The 24,270-nt window shown below is 39.0% G+C and overlaps 1 protein-coding gene across 7 annotated transcripts in view; it reads right to left on the bottom strand.

Moving 5' to 3' along the window:
- Nucleotides 1-24,270, bottom strand: part of lrba (LPS-responsive vesicle trafficking, beach and anchor containing) — a 176,107-nt gene that overhangs the window by 141,907 nt on the left and 9,930 nt on the right. For all 7 annotated transcript variants that reach the window (XM_004549310.3, XM_014413347.3, XM_004549315.3 and 4 more), the window contains exons 2-8: nt 8,711-8,942; nt 7,172-7,272; nt 5,179-5,274; nt 3,355-3,476; nt 2,517-2,643; nt 1,708-1,827; nt 651-797 (exon numbers count right to left, since the gene is read on the bottom strand). In XM_004549310.3, the coding sequence (XP_004549367.3) occupies nt 651-797; nt 1,708-1,827; nt 2,517-2,643; nt 3,355-3,476; nt 5,179-5,274; nt 7,172-7,272; nt 8,711-8,942 (945 nt within the window). The remainder of the gene's footprint in view (nt 1-650; nt 798-1,707; nt 1,828-2,516; nt 2,644-3,354; nt 3,477-5,178; nt 5,275-7,171; nt 7,273-8,710; nt 8,943-24,270) is intronic.

Raw genomic sequence — 24,270 nt, 5'->3', positions numbered from 1 at the left:
AGTATTTTTAGATTACAACACATTAAAGGACTTTGATAATATATTGAAATCTCTGTAAGCATCTATGATTACTGGCTATGATCCAAAAAACACCACTGCTGTTCATTTAATATGGACTTGGATGATTTTTCTAAATGTGAAATTCTTCTTGGAAACCATGGATGTTGCGCCCTGTTGTGGCCACCCAGCTTGTTATCATTATGCAATTAAAAAGCAAGCATAGCTCCAAAAATAAGATTTCAGGTGTTGCCTCCAGTGCAGAGCTGCCACCCACTGAAAACATTTTACACACGAGGAAATTAAAAACATGACGCAGGGATGTCATAGAATCCAAGAAAGTAAAGTAAACAACCTGCAAAGGTACTATAATTGCCCTTCTTAATTCCTGAATGTTTAAAATGTTGACAAAAGCAGAGAAGTCATGCCAGTATATATTTTTTCCTCTCTAAGATGCTCATTATTATAACCAATCATGTTACTGAACTTTTTACAATTAATCTAATTAGTAGCAAAAATGTTCCTCTAGAGTTGCACATGTCCAAACTTTTTTGAGATTTTTCAAAAAAAAATAGTAACACGTGTCAGTTTAAACATTTGATATTCTTTTCTATGTTCTGCTGTAAATAAAATACAGTTTCATGCTTTCCAACCTGGTAGCCCGGACCCAGCTGATAGATAGCAAGGATCTGAGCAGCGCTGAGAGCTTCTCCAAACAGGTACACTGCCCCCATCTGTCCGCAGAACACACGGTTGATATCTGCCGTCTCAGACGATCCCAGGAAACACTTGTCAAATGTCTGCAAAGGGAGGAAGCAGGAAGGGAGGAAGGAATTACGAGAGCACCAAAAGGAAAAAACAAAAATAGACAAAAGGAGAAAAACAAAAGGGGTACGATGCGAGGAAGGAAATAAGGGGTGATGACAGATGGGGGTGGGTAAACAAAACCAAAAAGGGAAAGAAAAAAAAAAAATCAAGAGAGAACAGCAGGGAAAGACACACTGATGTTAACGCTAGCTTTAAAGCAGAAATATTAAGAATGATAAGATCACGTCTGCTTCAAGAAGCCAATTTGCTTTCTGCCACAGCTACAGGATTACATTACACTGTGATGGCACAATAATTCCAAACATAATGTAATGTTACAATCTTTTATCTCAGCATGACAGAAAGCAATCCTGTGGACTGTGACAGAGTTCTGAAGTGTGAAGTGAACACGGCCATCATTTAATCATTTTACACTGCATTTTCCATGCTTCACAGATGGAGGGCAAGGAAAGCCCTCTGAAAGCAAGGACTGTGAATGGATGTGCGTAAAATCAGGCAAGATAGTCGGGGTGTTATTTGTTTGGTTTTGAGTGACAAAACTGATATTTAAACAGAAAACCTGTTAGAGCGCCTATATGTCTAACCCCCACATGCTACAATCAATGCCTACATCTTACCAAAGGGTTCATGTAATAAGTAATAATGATTTGCAAACACAGAAATGGCTTATTTAAGTGAATACTTAAATGCATTTTAGCAAAAAACTAAATAGCACTACATGAAAAGCAAAATATTTCTCCCCAAATCTCACACTCTTCCTTTAATTCTCTGTGAATCTGTGCAGACATTAAATATTACAGGAGCTGTTAGTAGCACCAACTCCTGTCCTGTTTTTGAGAAAAAGAGAAAAAACAAACATACTATTAAACTGTTGCTACTTACGTCACTGGTGTTGACAAACCAGGCAATGTCTCCAAAGGAAGCCAGTTCACCGTTCACAAAGCAGGCGATTTCACTGTTTTTCCAGCGGTTGTAGATATGAACTAGAGTCACCATGTACCACTGCAACGACCAGAACAAGCACACTTTCACACAATGGAAGTGCATCAATCAGACCAACACACGCACACACACATGTTATCAGCAAGTCGGTGTCCTCTATCACTGTAATTCAGTCACGTTTCATGACTCACTGCCCTCAGCTATGATCCCACCTTCTGCTTAATGTTTGCTTCTAGTTTTACTTCAGCTTTGCAACCAGTGAAATAATAATAAATAGTTCATTATGTGAGAGAACAAGCATTATAACCATGTAAAAATCAACTAAAATGAGCCCTCTTGGGGTTTGGTGAAGTAAGATGACTCCTTCAAGCTCCAGGGGGAAAAAAACAAAAAACACCAGAAACTTTCAAATTGCTCGCAGACTGCGGTTTCTGAAACTAACAGTTTTCAATGCATGCTTTGTGTGGAAGGAACAGAGCCCTGGATAATCCTTCTCTCCCACTGCCCTCCTTCCTCCATCTTCTAGTTTTGCTTCTCCCCAGAGTCAGGTAAGATGTGGCAGCTCATTTTTAAAGGAAGGGCTAGATTTATCGTGTGTGCAAATGTGTATTTGGGTGTATAGATGTGACTGATTATGTGTGCGCTGACATATGATTTCTGTGATCTATTTACAAGGATTTGCCTTTTCATGTGTTTGAATATTTGGGTACAAAACACTGTATTTAGCTTCGTTTTCGTTCCTTTCGTACCTTCTGCGGTTTGAAGTCATACTTTACACAGTGCTGGAATCCTTTCCCCTTCGATTTTAATGAGGTCACTATCAAACAGCCGCCCACAAAGTGTGCCGAGTAACCCATGCCTTTGCTGGTACGGAAACTGAAACAAAACGAAGGGGAAATACAAACATGTAACTTTACTTTGGAAATGATGCTGCACAGTTTCATACCAACTACTGTACCTTTTAGTGGCAGCGTGAATTACAGTTTTAAAAAAAACATTAAAAAAACATTTTCAAGGGAATTTTTAAAGCATAAAAAAAAAAACAATCATTTCTGATCCTCACTAAGTCTTCCCATCCTTCTCAGTGTCCCAGAGAGATGGGGCCCCTTCATGTGATTTAGTGAATATCTCTCTTGTTAAAAGGGCACCAGACTGAAGGGGGGAGTTTTTATTAAGGATTCTCTCAAACAGCTCGTTGGCTGCCCGGTTTGCTTACCGTTTTCACAGCGGCTTAAGCAGACCCCTGCTGAATAAATGAGATTTTGGCAGAAATGAATGTTGGTTGAAAATAAAATGTTCAGAGGGTTTGTTTTACTTGTTCCTCAGAGATTAAACAAAGTATGATGACACGGGGAAAAACAACCTTTGAGGCTGGAGGGAGTGGGTTTCAAAATAAATCATCTTGGTGGGAAAATTGACACGCTCACCTTTCGTGCAGTTTTCTTTGTGTCTAAACTATGTCCTAAAGGCGAAGTTGGCACTCCTGCGTTCCATTTGTGCCACGTTCAAACAAAATTAACATTTAAATGGCAAAGAGCAAAGGTTTATGTTCACTCCTTAATGTTTCGAAAATTCTCGTGTACCTACCAGTACAGGTAAGGCTTGTCTTTGTCTACATTGATGTTGTTGAGTGGATCCATGCGGATCCACGTGTGGAATGTAAACCCATTCTGATATGGCCATTTTGCTATGGGGGGCAGAGCTATTGCCTGTTATGGGAAAACAAACAGAAGAAAAAACAAAAAGCATCAGACACTGTGATGTAGGATCCCAACTGTGGAATGAAATGAGCCTTCAAATATTAATTAACACTGTTCAGTAGTGCAGTAGGTCAGTCTGAAACCCCACAAAAACAAAACAAGAGTGAAGAACAGCTGGAAAACATTTACTCTAAATCACATTCCTGTCTTACTGTTTCATTAGCAGAGGTATGTGCACTGTACACAGCACGCTGTAGAAAAGCACAGACACGTAATAGCAGCATTTAGGTGAAAAAGAAAAAAATGAAACCACAGCTCACAAGGCGGCGTGCTGCATCTGTACATGTGTCATCATCTCAGCAGAGGGTTACACACACACAAGCAGGAAACCACACACAAACATGCAGTATGTTAAAGGTGTGAGTAGACTAATGAAGTACCGAGGAACAGATTTAAACACATCTATGTGCATTAGACATAATGAAAGGTTCGTTTAGCTTCATGTTTTAATTTAGCCTGCGTCCATGTATTTAAAAACACTGATTATGACGCATTTAGCTCCAAAGTTTAGTAGCGATTATCAATCGAGGAACAACTGTGACATATTCAAATATGAGAGAGAGAAAAAACTCCCAAGGTGATCGCATTGACGTGCCACAAAATATCTTGTGGCAGGAAGAGGGGGGAAAAAACAGCAATGCAATTTTTCATGTATGTGGTAATGATGCAAAAAGCAATGCTTCTATAAACAATGCTTTTGTAAAGTTTCAGTGTAATAGAAACTAAAGCTGGAGCGTGCCACTCACAGCCAAAGTAGATTATAATAATTAGGCAGATAACTGACTAGATTCAGTTGATTTGGTTTTTCTTTTTCCAAGTCTGTTAATTTTTCTGTAGCTGTCACAATCGACAATCCTGTAATATGCACCAAGGGTGTGTTATGATGTGTCATCTTTAAAATAAAAACCTACTAAAAGATGTTAAGCAGAGACAAATAAGGCACTGTGCAGCCTGCCTTTCCATGATACCAACGGCTAAACGAGGAGGCTTCCACTAAACTAATGTGCAGCCAAGTTACAAACGGTATTTGAATATTTCAAAGCTCACTATGCATGACCTTTGCTTCATTAATGCGTTTCATGCAAACATCAGAAAGCATGGTATTAGCATCAAACTGCATGAGATTATGCTCCAACATTACTACACACTTCACAAGATTTAGCAGGAATGAATTAGCTTTGGAGCCCTGGGAGGGGCCTGATGCTTAATAGCAGATCAGAAAATATATAATATAAAAAATATAAGTAGTATGAAAAATAAAAAGCATGTGTAATGCAGTCAATAAGAGAAAAATTACACACAAGACTAAACAGTTGGCTTAATGGAAAACAGGTGAAAAAGCAAAGTCCTTCATTTCATCCCAACACTGGTGTAAAATATTTCTCAATGGTGGTGGGAAAAAAGGATTTTTCACAAATTTTAGAGTGCACTCATTGTTCCTAAATTCCACTTGAACACTTCTCATGCATTATATTCCTCCTCGGAGGCTTTGCTTGTTTTTTTTCCTCTTGTATCTGTGGTTACCTCAGTTGGGTTCATGATTTCACATCTTTAATCATTAATTTAGTGTTTCATATAAAAGCCACTGATAGTGCACACGGACAAAACTACAAACTGTATTGTGTTTACAGTTGTGGCATTATATACTCACAGCTGCATTTTTTCCTGGAAAGCTGAAGAAGGAGTCGGGACCGCTCCTGTGAGCCATGTACTTTAGCACTGACAAAAGCTTCACTGCGTGACGAGGCTGAGGAGAAAACACAGACACATGGGTGTTACTTAAGGCAGCTGATATACTATCAATGTTCAAACAAGCATACACACACACACAAATATGCACACACTGGTTTTAAACCTGCTCTTCACACATGCAGGCTCCTTCTGCTTGTTCTAAATCTAACTCAAAAACTGCAAAGACTGACATCCTGACAGATTTCCTCATATTTTCTCAACCCTGTGCACGGCACAGTACGCCTATTTAAAATACAATGAATCGCCAAGAGTATTCACTCACCCATCCAAATCACTGAATTCAGGTGTTACAAACCCAGGAACTCAGCCACAAAGTAGCAGGCCACATAAAATCACTGAGTGGGGTCAGCAGATGCTGAGGTGCAGAAAATGACAACTTTTTGCAGAGTCAATCACTACTGACCTCCAAATTTCATGTGGCCTTCAGATGAGCTCAAGAACAGCCTGCAGAGAGCTTCATGGAATAGGTTTTCACGGGCGAGCAGCTGAATCCAAACCTTACATCATCAAGAGCAATGCAGAGTGCCAGGTGTCGGATGCAGCAGTGTAAAGTAGGGTGCCACTGGACTCTAGAGGAGTGACAAATCACCCTTCTCTGTCTGGCAATCCAATGGATGAATCTGGGTTTGGTGGTTGAAAGGAGAACAGTACTTGTCTGACTATATTGTGCAAAGTGTAAAGTTTGGTGGAGGGGATTATTTTGTGAGGGTGTTCTTCAGGAGTTAGGCTCGGCCCCTTAGTTCCAGTGAAAGGAACTCTTAATGCTTCAGGATACCAAGATATTTTGGACAATTTCATACTCCCAGTTTGGGGATGACCCCTTCTGTACCAAGATGACTACGCACCAGTGCACAAAGCAAGGCCCATAAAGACATGGATGAGCGAGTTTGGTGTGGAAGAACTTGCACAGAGTCCTGATCTCAACCTGATAGAACACCTTTGGGACAAAAAAAAAAAAAAAAAGAGCTGAGACTGCAAGGCTGGTGTTCCTGTCCAAAGTAAGTGTCTGACATCACAAATGCACTTCTAAAAGAACAGTCAGAATTTCCCATAAATCCTCTTAAACCTCATGGAAAACCCTCGGAGAAGAGTTGAAGCTGTTATAGCTGCAAAGGGTGGACCGACATCATATTAAATCCTATGGATTAAGAATGTTGCCTCACTCAAGTTCATGTGCGCATGAAACAAGTGAATACTTTTGGCAATATAGTCTGTGTTGTATAAATACAAATATGACTGAGTGTTTTTACAAAAGGAAAAGAAAAGAAAGTCATGTTTTACTAGCACAACACAAGCTCCCATGGTCTATCCGGCTCCAGATATTCATAAAGGGAAAAAATGGAGCAGTAGCAAAAGCTGCTTGACAGGGGGAAGTGTGAGGTGAAATTTACAGGCATAAAATCAACTTGGCCCATTTCCTTCACTTGATTAGTGTCAGTGATCAATGGGTTACTCTTCTTCTCTTCCTCGCTTCATCTGTCATCCTTTCTGTGCTACTGATTCTCCCTGGATGAAGCAACTTATCTTCTGTACATGTATCATAAATCTTAATTTCATTGTGGGTATACCTGTGTGCAGCTGCTCAGACAGGATTTATTGTAGAAAATCTTCCCCAACTGTGTAAATAATAAGTGTGTTGGCTCGCACGGTCACGATGTGAAAAAAAGCAACCTAAATTTGGACTGTGTGTGTACTCTCAAGAAGCAGCTAATATCAATAATCTAGAGGTGCAAAGACCAGTGAACAGGAGTCATCTGGTTTCACATGATCTATATTTTCTGTGTGATGAGGGCATTGCCTGTGGGATGGCAGCAGTTTAGGTGTTGCTAGAACATTGCTCATGCGGGCCCCAGACAACCAAGACAGATCACCGTGGCGAGCCTCTGACTCACCCACTGGCCTCGCTCCCCTTGCAACTTGCTGAAGAAAAGCTTCAGCTCTTTAACTGTGATGCTGTAGCTGGCAAGTACACCCAGCATGTCCACCAGCAGGTCTGCAAGGACACACGTACACAAAGAGGACAGAAAAACACAGGCGTTAAACATGGCAGGTTAAAAACAGGCTGACAAGATATAATACAACCTTATTTCCAAAACAGTTCAGCAAACGTGTAAAATGTAATAAATAAATAAATAAATAAATAAATGCAGTGATTTCCAAGTCTCACACTCACATGTCATTCTCAATAGGACATAGAAACCTTATCAAGTGTTTGGACTGAGATGTTGAACTAAATCCTATATCAGACAAGAATAAGGGATTCCTCTTCCAAACGTCCTACAGCTAGTGTCCTCAGTTCCCACACGTTTACAAACTACTGTTAAAAGAAAAGAGGATGCTACACAGTGGTAAACATGACCTTGTTCCAACTTTTTTGAGACATATTGCTGCCATCAAATCCAAAAGTACCTCATTTTTGTCTTAACATGATACATTTTCTGAGTTTAAATAATCGATGTTCTCTTCTAAATAAAATATGGTTTTCTTAGATTTGAGGTTCATTGCATTCCGTTTTACTGTACATTTTACACAGCATCCTAGCTGTTTTGGAAGTATTACAGTAAGAATTACAGTGTAGCGAACGCTTCGAGCAGCTAAATAACTAAAAACGGAGACCTAAAATAGACAGGATGCTCCGGGAGAGTCCCAGCTTCTGTGCAGTCTCTTATTAGCCATTATTAATAATGAGCCTAGTGACAGATAAGACTAGTGTGCATTTTATGGAAGTTAACCGTTTAATATGATTCACTTCTTCCAGCATAAAGATGAACGGCAGTAACATCTGAGAGGATGTTTTCTACATAATATTAAAGTCTTTCTGTTCAATTCTGTACTACATGGTTTCATTTTGGTTTTTAGTAAAGGGGATTGCAGATCTCTTTAACTTAACTAATACTGCATTCACACTAAAGTAAATGTTATTATAATCATTACTTTTAGCTGCCTAGTTACTACTGGGCTATATCACCCTTGCTTGACTGCATACATGCTCCAGGCCAGAGCTGTTCTAGCTGGCAAAGGTTCACTGAACCATACACTGCAGGACTAGTTCATGCTAATTTCCAGATGGGCATCAGACAAATTAGACTTAGACTTAAGGAGGCTGTGCAGGACAACTGAATCCTCACTCAGCATAATATGTGAGGATGAAATTATGATATTTTGGACAAAAAACTGTAGTGATCAATTCACATGTGGAGTTGGAATTTATCATTTAGCCAGCTCTCCTTCCTTACAGAGGTCACAGTAAAGGCTTAGCAACAAAACATCTCTTCTCCAGATGGGGAAGATTCATTGTTTTGTTAAGCAAACATCTGCAGCCTTTGCAGCTGAATAGCATGCTGCAACTGCTACACAAGCCAATTGCCTTTAACCTTTAAAAACTCATGGAAAGACAAAGACTTGTTTCAATGAAGGACTGTTTTCAGCACCTGCGATCATGCTGTCAATGGTGGATATACGCTGGAGCACAAGCTGAATGAGCCCCACTTCAGTGCACGCCTGCAGGTTGCGGACACTCTTCTTGAGGATGGCGGTGAAAATGCTCCAGATCTCAGCCTGACAGTTGGGCTCACACTTGTCCAACAGCTCGACCATGCACACAATGCTCTCCGGTTCCTGGATGATGAAGTTCATCTCCAGGTCAAACTGGCCGCCGACCAGCTGGAAGACAGAGAGAAAAACAAGTGAGGGTGGATGAGGAGGAGAGAGTTCCTTCCTTTTCTTTCATAAGCAGACAACAGAAACATTCCTAAGTGTGGGTCCACACTCCTAAACAGATCATTAGTCAGGCATTAGAGATGATGCCAGAGGATTAAAGGTCAACAGAGAATCTCTGTAAGTCTGTGGTGTCTACAGCTAACCTTCTGACACTGCAATTATTCAAGAGCAAAAACTATTGACCTAGTAATAGTTCGTTAATGAACTTCGGTTCTGTAAATGCCAAAATGCTAAGAGCATTGTGGAGTGTATGTGCATCATAGTGATACTGCATCAATACACACACACCTGGGATCTGTGTGTGTGTGTGTGTGTGTGTGTGTGTGTGTGGGAATACTACGAACAGGAGGCTCACCTCATGCACTACCATCCTGAGCTAATGTTCGGTGGGCTAACTTACTTTAAATCAACTCAACCCAAAAAACTATTCAACACTGTGACACAGTTGGCTTGATATTACTACCTACTAATTCAGAGCAAGCTAAGGGCTCAGTCACATGAGTAAAAATAGGATTTATATATGTAGACAGCAACAGATATGCGATTTTTGATGATTTATTAGAAACAGATTGCATAGGATTGCCAACTTGACCCCATTCAATCGCAGATTAATAACAGAGTACTCTGTATTACGGCAACATTTATGGCAGGTTTTAGTCTCAGTTTTGGCATCACGGATCATCTCATTTTGCAGCACAAAAAACATAAAAACCAACTTGGACAAAAGCTAATTTTAAAGGGTTTAAAAATGTCAGAAATAGTTGTGTTTAACTTTGCAAACTGCAAATTATGTCCTCAGAGTGAAAAGCATGTTTAGAGGTCTTCTATTCCTGTAGGAGGTCCTGAAATACTAACAGCATCCGACAGAGCCTGGCAGACACAAACTCGGGCTGAGATTAATTTCCCGTTCTGATCAAGTTCAAGAGAAACAATAGCATTTGTATAAACCACATCCTGCCATATATGCACAGCTTTCTACACAACATAACACACAACCCCAAGCTCTATTCCTTTCTCCATGAAAGAAACTAATTACAGTATTAGTCAACCTCAGCAGCGATCTCCAGCTAACGCTTATTCAGGCGGTGGTGAGGTAGATTGCTTGTCTTATTGCAAAGAAATAATGTTCTTTGTGTCCAGGGAAAAAATCTACGAGCCATAAATGTCATGATTTGTCACTCCTTAATAGTTGTGATGACATTTTTATTATTGAACCCTGCCTAATAGAAAAAGATAAAGAAAATAACAACACGGATGTCAAATTAATAATGCGAGGAAGGCTGTCATGTTTAGAATCAAGGAGGTGTGACTAGACAAAAACAAAAAGATTGCCGTACCACCATTAGACCAGCTCAGTGTGAAAACAGTGTGATTTGGTGCAGGGATCAGAAACTGTACTATTAAAATGAGAGAGGGGAGATTTACTCTGCAAATGTGTATCTGAGCAGAAGATAGAGGAGGAGGGGTAACACAGCTGCCCCTGCTGCTGCTGCAATATCTTTAAAGATGTGGAATAAATAATAGCGCTGAGACGCAGCTCTCCCATCGTCCTTTTGCCCTCCCCTCACATATAATCCATTTATTCTTTATGTCACCATTAAGCCTGGGAAGATATCCTTTACCTTTTGACAGAATCAGATACACGATGCATTTTTCCTATCATCCCTTTGCACACAGCCTCAGATGAAACATAATGTAAAAAATATGTTTTGGTACTAACATATTGTTCCAAAATTCACAACTACTGCAAATGCAAACAACTTTGTATCTAAACATATGAAATGCCCGCATTTAGCTTTTGTCAAAAAAACACTTGTAACTTTTAACACATAAATAAACTGTAGAAAATAGTTATTTTATCACTATATATCATATTTATATGAATATTATTTTACAAAGAAAACATAAACCAGAACATCAGTGATGGAGTCGCTCATCTGACTCACAATCCATCATCATTTACTGGTTGCTGCACGAAAAAAAAAAAGACAACCATGGCCTTAAACTTAAGCTCGCTTTGGCTGAAGACTCATTGAGTGATCACACATTTATCCTTTTTTTTTTACAAATCAACACCACAAACCAAATTTTGTTATTCAGTTTTAATTAGTTACATTCAAATGTCTCAAAGCCTCGAGATTGTTTTAGCTCACTATGTCCATGGACAGACATAAAATAAAAGTAACAACATATTTTTTACCACATATGGATTATTCACACCTTTCATCAGGCAAACAGCTAAAAGATTAAAAAAAAAAAATCATCAGTCTGCAAGTATGAATGCAGCACAACTAAACTTTCTATGCATCTGTTCAAATGAATACCAAGCTACCTCTTATTGAAACAAATGGAAGAAAGTGTGGACAAAATGACCAGCATCTCTTCTGTTTCCTTTTTAAAAACCATAAATCGTGCACACCTTTTCTAACTTGGTGGATGCCCATATGTACCATCATGTCATATAAACAACTGATTTATGAGCATCACATTGTAAGCTAGTCATCCATCCATTAGAGTCAACTGACCAACAGATGACAAGAGTGGAAGCACAAGGATGGAGACCACACTGCAGTTGCATACTCTTGAAGCTAACAGGGCTGCTTTTAAATCTGATTTTCCACTTCCTATAATCAGAAAGGTGTCCAAGTCCAAGAAGACTTAAGCAATTACAATAAGTGGTTGTGTGGAAGTGTCCCCATCTCCTCGACAAAGAGGAATCCCCTTGTGGTCCTAATACTAAAATTAAAGTGAAACGATTCTGTAGACAGATAAAAATTACTGGGCTGATGTTGACTACAAAAATGCATTTTTCTGCTTTTGTTTTGTGATAACAAACATCTTGTTTGTCTACCAGGAAATGTTTATGATGCTTACAATATTTAAACTCCCTAAAACATTCAAACCAATGATTTACATTGTTCTTTCTGGGGAACAGGTAAAAAGCTGGCATAGCCTGAACTTCCTTTTTAGTCAGAAGCTACCATAATCGCCAGTGTCTTTTGGAAGCTAGACACCAGATCCCTGGATGGGTAACCTAGCCTGGCTGTACTCCCCTGAGGCCTGCCTGAATTAATCATGGCTGAGCAGCCAAGCAGCCACTGGGCTGTAACACAAAGCACAAACAGGCTGCTCTGGTCTCCATGGAGAACAACACCGGAGGAGAGCTGTTCTAAATGTTACACAGAACCAGTGTTCGTGCATCAGATCCAAGAGGATTATGAATTTTAATGAAACTGAAGGCTGACAGCCAAAAAAAAAGGATATCAGGATTAGCAGGAATCAGAATTGTAAAAGTTATAGTTTAAAAGTTAGTTTTGTAAATGTTTCATTTCATGTGTTTAATATATTTTCAAACTCTATCAATATTCCTTTGCTATTGTAGAAAAATCATTTTCTATCATAAATGCCACTTTTTTAAAATCCAGAATATCACCTTAAACTAATAAAAATCACCAAAATATTGAGATTAAAAAAGGAAGAAGAGGTGGTCATAAAATACTCTTCCAAAGGGGGGGACCCATCACAACCTCCTACTGACCCTTACTGCAAATAAAGACGATACATACAGTGGGGCAAAAAAGTATTTAGTCAGCCACCGATTGTGCAAGTTCCCCCACTTAAAATGATGACAGAGGTCAGTAATTTGCAGCAGAGGTACACTTCAACTGTGAGAGACAGAATGTGAAGAAAAAAAATCTATGAATTCACATGGTAGGATTTGTAAAGAATTTATTCGTAAATTAGGGTGGAAAATAAGTATTTGGTCACCTCAAACAAGGAAAATCTCTGGCTCTCACAGACCTGTAACATCTTCTGTAAGAAGCTTTTCTGTCCCCCACTCGTTACCTGTATGAATGGCACCTGTTTGAACTCATCATCTGTATAAAAGACACCTGTCCACAGCCTCAAACAGTCAGACTCCAAACTCCGCCATGGCCAAGACCAAAGAGCTTTCGAAGGACACCAGGAAAAGTATTGTAGACCTGCACCAGACTGGGAAGAGTGAATCTACAATAGGCAAGCAGCTTGGTGTGAAAAAAATCAACTGTGGGAGCAATCAGCAGAAAATGGAAGACATACAAGACCACTGATAATCTCCCTCGATCTGGGGCTCCACGCAAGATCTCATCCCGTGGGGTCAAAATGATCATGAGAACGGTGAGCAAAGATCCCAGAACCACACGGGGGGACCTGGTGAATGACCTGCAGAGAGCTGGGACCAAAGTAACAAAGGTCACCATCAGTAACACACTACAACGGCAGGGAATCACATCCCGCAGTGCCAGACGTGTTCCGCTGCTGAAGCCAGTGCATGTCCAGGCCCGTCTGAAGTTTGCCAGAGAGCACATGGATGATACAGCAGAGGATTGGGAGAATGTCATGTGGTCAGATGAAACCAAAGTAGAACTTTTTGGTATAAACTCAACTCGTCGTGTTTGGAGGAAGAAGGATACTGAGTTGCATCCCAAGAACACCATACCTACTGTGAAGCATGGGGGTGGAAACATCATGCTATGGGGCTGTTTTTCTGCCAAGAGGACAGGACGACTGATCCGTGTTAAGGACAGAATGAATGGGGCCATGTATCGTGAGATTTTGAGCCAAAACCTCCTTCCATCAGTGAGAACTTTGAAGATGAAACGAGGCTGGGTCTTCCAACATGACAATGATCCAAAACACACCGCCCGGGCAACAAAGGAGTGGCTCCGTAAGAAGCATTTGAAAGTCCTGGAGTGGCCTAGCCAGTCTCCAGACCTCAACCCCATAGAAAATCTGTGGCGGGAGTTGAAAGTCCGTGTTGCTCGGCGACAGCCCCAAAACATCACTGCTCTCGAGAAGATCTGCATGGAGGAATGGGCCAAAATACCAGCTACTGTGTGTGCAAACCTGGTAAAGACCTATAGTAAACGTTTGACCTCTGTTATTGCCAACAAAGGTTATGTTACAAAGTATTGAGTTGTATTTTTGTTATTGACCAAATACTTATTTTCCACCCTGATTTACAAATAAATTCTTTACAAATCCTACCATGTGGATTCATGGATTTTTTTTCACATTCTGTCTCTCACAGTTGAAGTGTACCTCTGGTGCAAATTACTGACCTCTGTCATCATTTTAAGTGGGGGAACTTGCACAATCGGTGGCTGACTAAATACTTTTTTGCCCCACTGTATGGGTCAGAAAATGCATTACATTTACTGGTTCTTGATTTCGCAATCTTTTCACAATCCCTTTAAATTCAGTTAGCAAGAAATTGAGACTGAGCCTGAGGTCTGAGCTAAACAAAACGAATTTGTGAATCAGTACAGGTAGCCATGTGATGCTGACGATGAGAAAAAGCAACAAATGATGACCATTTTGTACCACAGGGGAGGAAATTACCCGGCTAAAAGTAATAGGCACAAACAGTGATGTTGCCAAGTCATAGCTGCAGGGTGACGAGCCCCTCCATTGTGTCTGTGCATGACTATATCCATGCTCATGTTAATCCTTCATTTCTTGTGAAAGTTCAATTAAATTCTATGACTGAAAATGTTTGAATATAAAAAGAGTTGCATGGCTAAGATCAGAGAAAACAGAAAAAAAATTCCCAGACATTTATATGCTCATATCTAGCATCTCTGTAGATTGTCAGAGGGCTTGCATCCAGCTTTGAATTGCTTTGAACGGTCAGAACACGCACGCCCCATCTATCACTTGTTATTATCTGCCAGTTTTGATGCATAAGCTCTTAAGGACAAGCCTAGAGAGAGTGAGACCTGATCGGTATGACATTTGATTGATTCCACTGTGCAGCTAGCAGTCTAAGTACATCCCTAAATCTCATGTGTTGCAATACCTCACTACCAGAAAAAAAACATGTAAATGACTCAAGGCCAAGTTCAATTTGTCCTTTACAAGAGCACTAAATGCCAGATTGTTTTCAATCCATTTTAATGTAAATCAAGTCCAAATAAATAAATAAATAAAATACTCAAATGGGCTGTCAAGAGTAACCATGCTTTCACCACACACACACACACACACACACACACACACACACACACACACACGGCCTACTTTTTCAACAGCTCTCTTAAGTGGATCTATTTTAACAAGCTATCTTGTCAAACCAAATCTAGTTTAGCTTATTCTTCCATGAGAGCCCCCCACTGCATGACCCAAAACAAAGCATCTATCAAAGTGACCCGAAACATGATTTGTGATATGACAACATCTTATAATCCGGCGCTCTTCACTGCTGATAAACACTCACATTTCAAACATATTGATGTGAGATGTTGAAATAGCTCCAGCAGATAAGGAGGTCAACCAAATAATCTGTCCCACTCAAATCCCTCTAGCGCTAGCAGTGATACGGTGGAATGGGCTTCTGATGGAGGAGATGAGGCGAAATAGTGAGCCGAGGTCTTTGAAGGGGCTTGTGATACAAATTTTGGACACAGCAAATTTTAATTAATGTTATCAAGCCCTGTGACCTATAAATCTTCCAGCTTGCTTAAAAAAAAAAAAAAAAAAACAAGTCAAAACCAACTGTTGGTAACCACTTCATCACGCAAATCTTGGTCATATTAATTCACCAGCTGTTTGTCAGCTAGAAATAGAAAATGAAGGAATACACAACCCAGCCACTTTATTAGGTACACCGCAGAAGTACTGGATCGGACGCACTTTTAGCTTCATGATAGGTTCAACAAGGTGCTTTTGCTCCATACTGACATGATACCATCACACAACTGCTGTAGATTTGTGAGTTAGACATCCATAGTGTCAATCTCTTGTTCCACCATATCCCAAAGGTGTTCTATTGAATACAGGTCTGCAGACTGTGGAGTACAGTGAACTTGCTTTCATGTTCAATTAAGCAGTTGAATATGAGCTGAGCTTTGTGACATGGTGTATTATCCTGGTGGAAGCAGCCATCAGAAGATGAGTACCCTGGGGATGAATAGATGAACAGCAACAATACTCAAGTAGGCTGTGGTGTTTAAACAATTGGTAACAGTTGGTAATAAGGGCCTAAAGTTGCCAAGAAAACATCCACCACACCGTTATACCACCACCACCAGCCTAAACCATTGACACAAGGCAGGATGATCTAGTTATTGATACCATTAATGCAAAACTCTGAGCCTACAATTTGAAATCAAGACTCATCAGAGCAGGCAATGCTTTCCCTCCCAATCTTCTATTGTCCAATTATGGCGAGACCATGCAAACCGTAGCCTCAGTTATCAGCTGACAGAAGTGACACCTGGTTTGACCATTCTCCTCTGACACAACATGCCCAACAATTTTAAATCAAGAGAACTGCTGTCACTGAATATTTTTCTCTAGACAACCTGTTGTCTTACAACTTAGAGAAGGTTATCTGAGTAAATCCCATCAGTACCACCGGCACAAACAACCATGCCCTAATCAAAGTCATTCTGATGCTTGCTTTAAACTTCAGCAGCTCATCTTGACTGTGTCTACATGGCTAAATCAAACTAATAAAGTGGCCTGTGAGTGTATCTTGAAAGCAAAACCAGAGTTTGATGACAGCTGACAAAGTCACTGAATATTATCATTTGGCATTTCACATTATTGATAAGACCCAGCAAAAATCAGTTTTCTATAAAATCAAACTTTGCTGCTCAACATTCATGATCCAGGTGTCAGACATCAGACCCTCCCACCCCCACAATCCTGAGTTGGATAAATGGTTAAGAAAATTGATGTATGGATGGATGTTTACATTTATCTCCACTCATAATTATACTACAGCACATCCAAGTAAAAATGCACTGAATTGTACTAGTTTCACCATGCTGTAATAAGGCTTGTTATTACAGCTTCAGTATTGGAAAAGCTATTCACATACCACCCAATCAATATTCTGCCTTGTGCATGAGCCTGCCACTTTGCATTTTCTAAAACAGAAGTGGAGAGCAAAGTGGTGAAAATTATGCATGCAATGACCATGAAAACGGCGGTCCAATGATCACAGTGCAACATAACCTTTTAAAGTGGCTCACTCCATTCATCTTGTATGACAATTTGTTTTTCAAAATGTAATACATTGTTTTCCCGAGCCACAATGCTACCTTCAATACCATATGAGACGAACATGATGAGAGGCAGAGTGGAGAGGGAGGAGGGAGATATTTTAATAGCTGGATTTCTAAGAATATCTTCAGAAGTGCAGTCTGCCAAGCTTTTGTTTTTAACAACGGCTGGCATTCATTTTTACACTACAATAGGAGTGATGATGTCTTGGCTGTAGTTTGATTAACACATGATTTCTTTTGTTGCATCATTTATTTATCTAAGAACAGATTTACACAACATGCAGATGGAGTATAACGCACATGAACCTGCAGAGTTTTTGGATTATTTCATGCAATCACACAGCATTTATTTTTACTAAAACTATGTGCACACTGTGAAGGAATAAATGAAGCAGAAACCAAGACAAGAAAAGGGAACCCAAGCCTTAATTAGGACCATTACATCTGATTTAATAGACTGCAGATGAAATGTTGCTTTTACATATTTTACCTGCCGAGATTGTAAGGTGTGTGAAAGGTGGGTCCACAAAAAGCAAATCAACATTCCTGTATGAAACACTTTGTGCCATCGTCCTTTAAAAGATGCCACAAAAGATCTGATAAACTGCCATCAATTCTCATCAAAATATACTACCTGCCTCGAAATAGCCTACATGGAGGGGCGTGACTATGATCTGTAGTAGCTCTTTTCCACATTTGCATAGAAAGATAAATATAAGCACTTCAGTGATACTGTGAGAAGCTGGATTTTGACCTTTTCTCCTATTAAGCAAATACTCGTACACATCACATGAGTTGGTGAGCTATTCAAGTCCCCTGTTTAATGCTTGCACTATCTGGCAATCGAGTTCGAGTTGCAGGGTGGCTGCTATTGTCAACAAAAGGAAAAGGCTTGTCAGGAAATAGTCCTCATTAGTAATCAGACTTCTTGGTTTGGAGCAATCTCTTAGTTTTCATGGACAGCTCTGACCAACTAAACTCCTTTTGCTTCAGGAATAGATGTTCAACATCACAACAATAAAATCCTGCTTTGTACATCACATTTTAGGGGGAAAAATCCTTACATGGCTTCTGTTTGGAGCGGGTTATTGAGCTAATTCTGGGGGATAGGTGTTCTCTGCTACTGTGATGTGACTTCCATAAAAGCAGACATGGAAAGAATGATTCGATCAAACAAAGAAAGTCAAAGTGTAGCAGCTTTGCTTGTGGTTTTAGTTTGAATAGCAGCCGTACAATAAGTTAAAAATAGCAGCTACAGGGCTGAAGAAGGAAAGAGATAAACATTAGTCATTACAGAGGAATTCCAGCCCGTTTTGATACATGGGGTGAAATCAAAATTTAAACACAAAGAAGCCTCCATTAATACATCTCTTTAACGGAAAAGGTGGGCTGTAAAGGTTTCCTTATAAACAAAATACTGATTTTTTCCTCATTCACTGAGGTACCAAAAGGTACCACACTTCAGACTAAAAACATAACTGTACTTTATTGTGCTTGAATAACAAAGCACACTTTTCCAATCACAGGTTTTTTGGTTTTTTTAAACACCTTCAAATCTGTTTTTTATGAATGTCCCATCAAAATAAAATTATATTTTCCAGCACTTTTGTACACAGATTGGGGAGCTTTGGAAACTTTAGATTTTTGAGTACCTTTGTAAGTGGCAAATTGAAGGTTAACATAACATGTCAATTTAAGCCTAAGAGCTCATAGTCATAGTAGTACAGTTACTGTATTGCAGCCACAGGCATATATTACCACCGAAGCAGCTTTTTTATTTAGATTTTATTTATTGCAAGCTCCTGAATGTGACACCAACCTGCTAACCTAAGAAATTTGTACTCTGGTACAAAGTTATAATGACAGCAGCTCTAGTATTGTGCATTTTGCTTTGTTATGTGAAAGAATATTAATGCAGCTTGATCCCAAATGCAAAGAATGGGCTATATGATCCATATCATTTCTGTTTGACCTTTTTAAAAAAAACAACAAAAAAAAACACACACACACACACACACACACACACACACACACAACAGATGTAAACAGATCCAGAATTCAAATTCTGTTCAAAAAGTTACTGGAAGGTTTTATCACCGTTTGAAATCTGGGAAATCCCACATGGGGAGGCAGGAAACCGTCTGCACCCTCCAGCATATCCCAACAAAGTTGCTCTACTCTAACGGACTTCCTGTAGTTTCCTCTGCATATCATAAAATTCTAGTCAACAAAGACCATGCATGAAGGCCACAGAAAATGGCACGATGCACATTTACCTGCAAGTAAATCATTACCCAAGTGTGATTTAGTATTTCCATCCCGATTTAGAAGCACTCTTTTAGTATAGGAACTCAACAACTGTTTTGAAAGCCGTACGTTGTATTTGTATATGTGGTATTATGATTGAGTAGTAGTAAAGTAAATGTGAATTGTGGGGATAAACATTCAAAATCCTAAGTGGCAGCGTGGCCTTTAAAAGCAAGAGAGCTACATTTGTGTCAAGTCAACTCAAATTTATTTATTTTGAAGCACATTTAAAAACAAAAACAAAAAAAAGATTAAAATTACATTAAAAAAGTAGAACAACAGATGAAAAAAAATGTCTATCCATGTTTAATGTATAGACATTTGCCTCTGGGAATCCAAAGCTAACTGCTGAACCTTGATGACTTGAGTGCAGCTCAATAAAACAAAGTGATGTAAGATGTCAAACTGATAACCCCAGTGCGGTACCAGCATGAATACCCTCGACCTTTTAACATTTATTTCAGTGGTTTGAGAGCAGGTGCTGCCTTTCCGATCGTCCTATAGACCTTTGATGGCATCGCTCGACGTCTCAGCAGTCATCGTTTATGGGTTACTGCATCATTCTTCTGACATCTCAGAGAAAACTGTTTGATTTGGATTAAAGGCAGGGTGACTAACTTCATATTCATTGCTGCCCTCTTCCTTTTCCAGCAATAAAGTGAGAAAAAAAGCAAAAGCAAAATTATTTACTCTTTAATTCTGGCAGAACTACTGGGAGAGTCCTCCCTCAGCCTTTCACCTAAATAAGTCGTTCAATAGAAGCTATGTGCACTCCACCTTTTCTAACAGTTTATAATACTACTCCCTGCCTACAGAGCCTAGAACATAAAGAAAACTAATCAAAAATCTAGACTTTATTTTCCAACATAGAACATGCAGTGATCAAAAGCTTCATAAAGGTTTTATATCCATCTAGAAAAAGAGAAACAAAATGCTGCGATGCCCCAAAATCCAGATCTCAACCAGCCTGAAATGCTGAACCTTAAAAGAGCTGTGCATCAACAAATGCCCACAAACCTCAATGAACTGAAGAAACACTGTAAGGAAGAGTGGGCGAAAGTTCCTCCACACAGAAGGTCACACAGGAAGTTATTAATCAGATGCTGATAAATGTGCTTCTACAAGCTGTTGAATCATGGGGTGTACTTAGTTTTTGCCCCCATACGCTGCATCTGCATTTTGGTTTAGTTTGTTTTAAATCAATTATGACATGGCGTAATATGTCATGTGTTGTTCTTCTTCAAAAGTTGTATTTAGAAAACCTAAAACTGAAAAGGGATATACTTTCCTTTTCACTGTAGAGCTGTGTGAACTTGACCTTTTGTTTTTGGGGTATAATTGAATTCTTTCTTCTGCTTTCGAATGGCCAAAATGTGTTTTGTTAGGTCACAGAGAACTTGATCTTCTCCTCCAAAATCAAATCGTTTCATTATGACGGTAAAGTAAACATTTGTGGAAAAAAGTTTGAGGAACGTCCTCCAGATCAGACTTATCACCCTGTGAAAATATTTGATGAATTGTGAAATAAAAATTATGACCAAGTTGACCCAGATCTATTTAGCAGCTTGTGATGTGTCGAATAAGAGTCCAAAACCTTTTCAAAACTAGAGTGTTTTCAAAGAGCTGATTGATGTGGTGAATAACACCCTGTTGAATCTTTCTAAAACATGCTGCTGGCTTCACATTTAAGATGGACATTGAAAAAAAATAAAAAATTTATACAATTTTAATATTTTTCTTTTTGAAGTCTAAATCGCAGCAAAAAAAAATAAAAAATTTCTGGCACAACTTCACCTGCTTCCAAGGTGCATGGAGAGGATGAAAGAATTCACAAAGTAGGAACTCCAGCAACACTTGAGGGAAGATTAACAACTTAAATAATTGACCAACGCGTTTCGGCTTGTGGCCTTCATCAGGGTCATAGTAAAACATTGTAAAAAAAATTGCTTAAATACAAGACAGGAAACAGAAAAAGATTCAAATTAACCAGTCAAAACTTCATAGATAGGTCAGCTGACATATAATAGGTAGGTATTGGTTAATTGGCTAAGTCACGCCCAAGTAAATACCAGACTAGATCATTACTGATTATTCACATTTTGCTCAATGTTCAAGCCTTTTTGAAAATGGGGTTGTACAATAACCAGATTCATACAAATTTTCAGTTAGTGTAGCCGCTTTGACTCCAGCAACCTACGCATTGTGGGTTAGCATGTAGGTATGCAATCACAAGGGTGCAATTTTGCTGGTAAAGTGAGCTTTAACTCAAAACTCAATTTCAACACACTGGTTTGAATACACAAGTATTACCTGGGTATTCTACACGTTAATACTTTGATCAGTAAAATAACCGGATAAGTAAAGTCTGAGGGAAAGCAGATGATCCCTTATGAAGGGTAGAATCATTCAATCATGCCCTTTACTAATGCAGAGGAACACGCCTCTAGTTACAGAGCGGCTTCAACTAGAGGAAGTGAATATATCACCAGTGTGTCTGTCTGAAGTGAAGCTGAATATCATTAATTATACTAACACTTTACAGTGTTCATAGCTTTATGGTAAAGTGTCAAGAGTGTCAAGAAACCATCTGTTCTGTGCTTCTAAAACTACTGCACATAACAGACTTCAGGTTTCAATGTAGAAAACCTTTCTGAATCAGAATGACAGCTGACTTGGTCTGAATACAACAGTCAAGCAGCTGACACTGGGACACTTCTCCCCCCTTTCTTAGTTTTCAGCCTAGTCTGTTGCATTTACTCATGTAAAATATTAAGACATGCACTTTATCAACTTGATCTCAGATAGCTTCTGATAAATGTCTCTAAATATTTGCATAGAATGCAGTAAAACTAAATTAATTTGAGCAATTTGCAAAGCAGTTTACAAAAGGTCAGGGAAAAAAGTTTAGTATTAATCTCTTATAACACTTTTACTGAAAAACAGTTATTGCTGTATGATGCAATTTCAATAGAAATAAAAAAAAGTAACTTCTCATGCAATGCTGTGTCATACAAAACAGTTTGCCACATTTTCCACATTCTTAAGTCTATCACAGATATCCAAGGGCAGTTCATTTTCACATTATCTAAGGTTTACCTAAATTGCTAATCAACCTGCCCAAAAGCAAAGGAAAAGGTAGACAGCAATGCTATGAAACACTAGCAAGAGAAAAAGCAAGAAAGAACATTTAGACATTAACATTTACATTACTTTCCCTTTAAATCTTTGCTCACACTATATTATGTTGTATCCAGCACATATTATGTTTTAACATTCACAACCCATCTAAGCATCTAGCACTGAAACTTGACTATCTGCCAAATAGTACTGCAATATCATCACTGTGAAAAGAAAGGTTAACACTGCTTGGCCAGAAGCTATAGCGTTCAAACATGTCATTTTAACTAGAACTTCAAGGTGCCAGCATTCAAAAAAGCACATGCTTTTCACATAACAATGCTTAATATAATAGTTAATTATCTCAGGTAGGTGCAACTCCTAGCTGGTCAATGTACAACTTTATTTTAACAACAGCTGACCTGAGCTGTTGTTAAGTCCACTATCATAATTGTCCTTCAAGTGATTCCACTATTGTTACCATAAATGCTGGAACCAATAAAAATGATGAGTAGCCATTTTATCTTTATATCTCCTGAAGTCAATTGTTGATAGTACTGCAGTCTCAATGCATAAAACACTTAATACTGTTACCCCTCTGAAAAAGAAAGCTATGACTCAGGAGGCCAGTCCCATGGTTCAATTCACACTTTAAAGCATCAAAGCATTTATAAAGAATTTCAGCCAGTCTGGGAAGATAAGCTAGAAGTGCACATTACTCACTGTTATTGGAAGGAAACAAAAAAAACAACATTTTTTAACAGGCCGAGACAGTCATAGTAACTCAGTTCAGCCTTTCATTGATTTAGCTGTCAGGACTGAGTCTTTCCAAACTGTCACAAATGTATCATCAAATGGAGCCGCTTTAGAATAAGACCAGATTTAGACTGTTTCTCTGTGAGTTAGCATTAACATTAAGTTGATTTAGACCATAAACGGGCCCCAAATGGATTTGACAAATCTTGAAGACATACCTTGCAGACAATACCTGATTGGAACTGAGATTACTCCAGCAATGACCCAAGGCATAGCTTCAAACTATGCAAGAACTATTCAGACAAATGCAATAAAATGCTACTCTGTCTGTCCATGTATCATAACGTATCATACCTCACAGCTACTGAGATGTTTGTTACATAAGGAGTACCTGTCAAACTGAGTGAAAGGCCTCATGAAGCATGTGGGGTAAAGTCTCCAAATAACCTCTGCAAGTTACCAGCTAGAATGTCAAAAGAATCTGGGTGTACTCTGCATCTCTGATCACCAGCGTTTCTTCACTGGCTCTCAGTTTAAAAAAATAAATAAATAAAAAAAAATTAAAAAAAAAATCACAAATAGCATTTAAAATCCTTTTCCTCATGTACATAGACTTTAATGAACAAGCTTGATAATATCTTAAGCTGATTCCACACATGAACTGAGAAAACTGTCAGAGGAATTGTCCAAAGCTCTCTCAGATGTAGGACACAGCAGGAGATAGTTCACATCAGCCATGCCCTCAGTACTGGAAATACTCTGTTTGGTTCAAGCGAGGGTGCTGCTGGGTAGCGTGATCATGAGAAAGGACACAAGACAACAGACGAACTAGGAAGTTTGTCGGTCAGAGACTGTTGAACATCCAGTCAAACCATGTCAGATGTTTTACATCCTGACATGTTTTTCCACTGGGTAATCTCTATAATACTATAATGCATGAAAACAGCTTTAAAGACTTATCATAATATCATCCTAGTAGAGCTCTTTGTAGTATAGTGCAGACTTCAAGAGTATCCAAATTAGGACGGCAGGCAAAGCTA

The sequence above is a fragment of the Maylandia zebra genome, linkage group LG6 (genome assembly GCF_041146795.1).
Source record: "Maylandia zebra isolate NMK-2024a linkage group LG6, Mzebra_GT3a, whole genome shotgun sequence".
NCBI lineage: Eukaryota > Metazoa > Chordata > Actinopteri > Cichliformes > Cichlidae > Maylandia > Maylandia zebra.
This window is presented reverse-complemented; position numbering and strand designations above follow the sequence as displayed.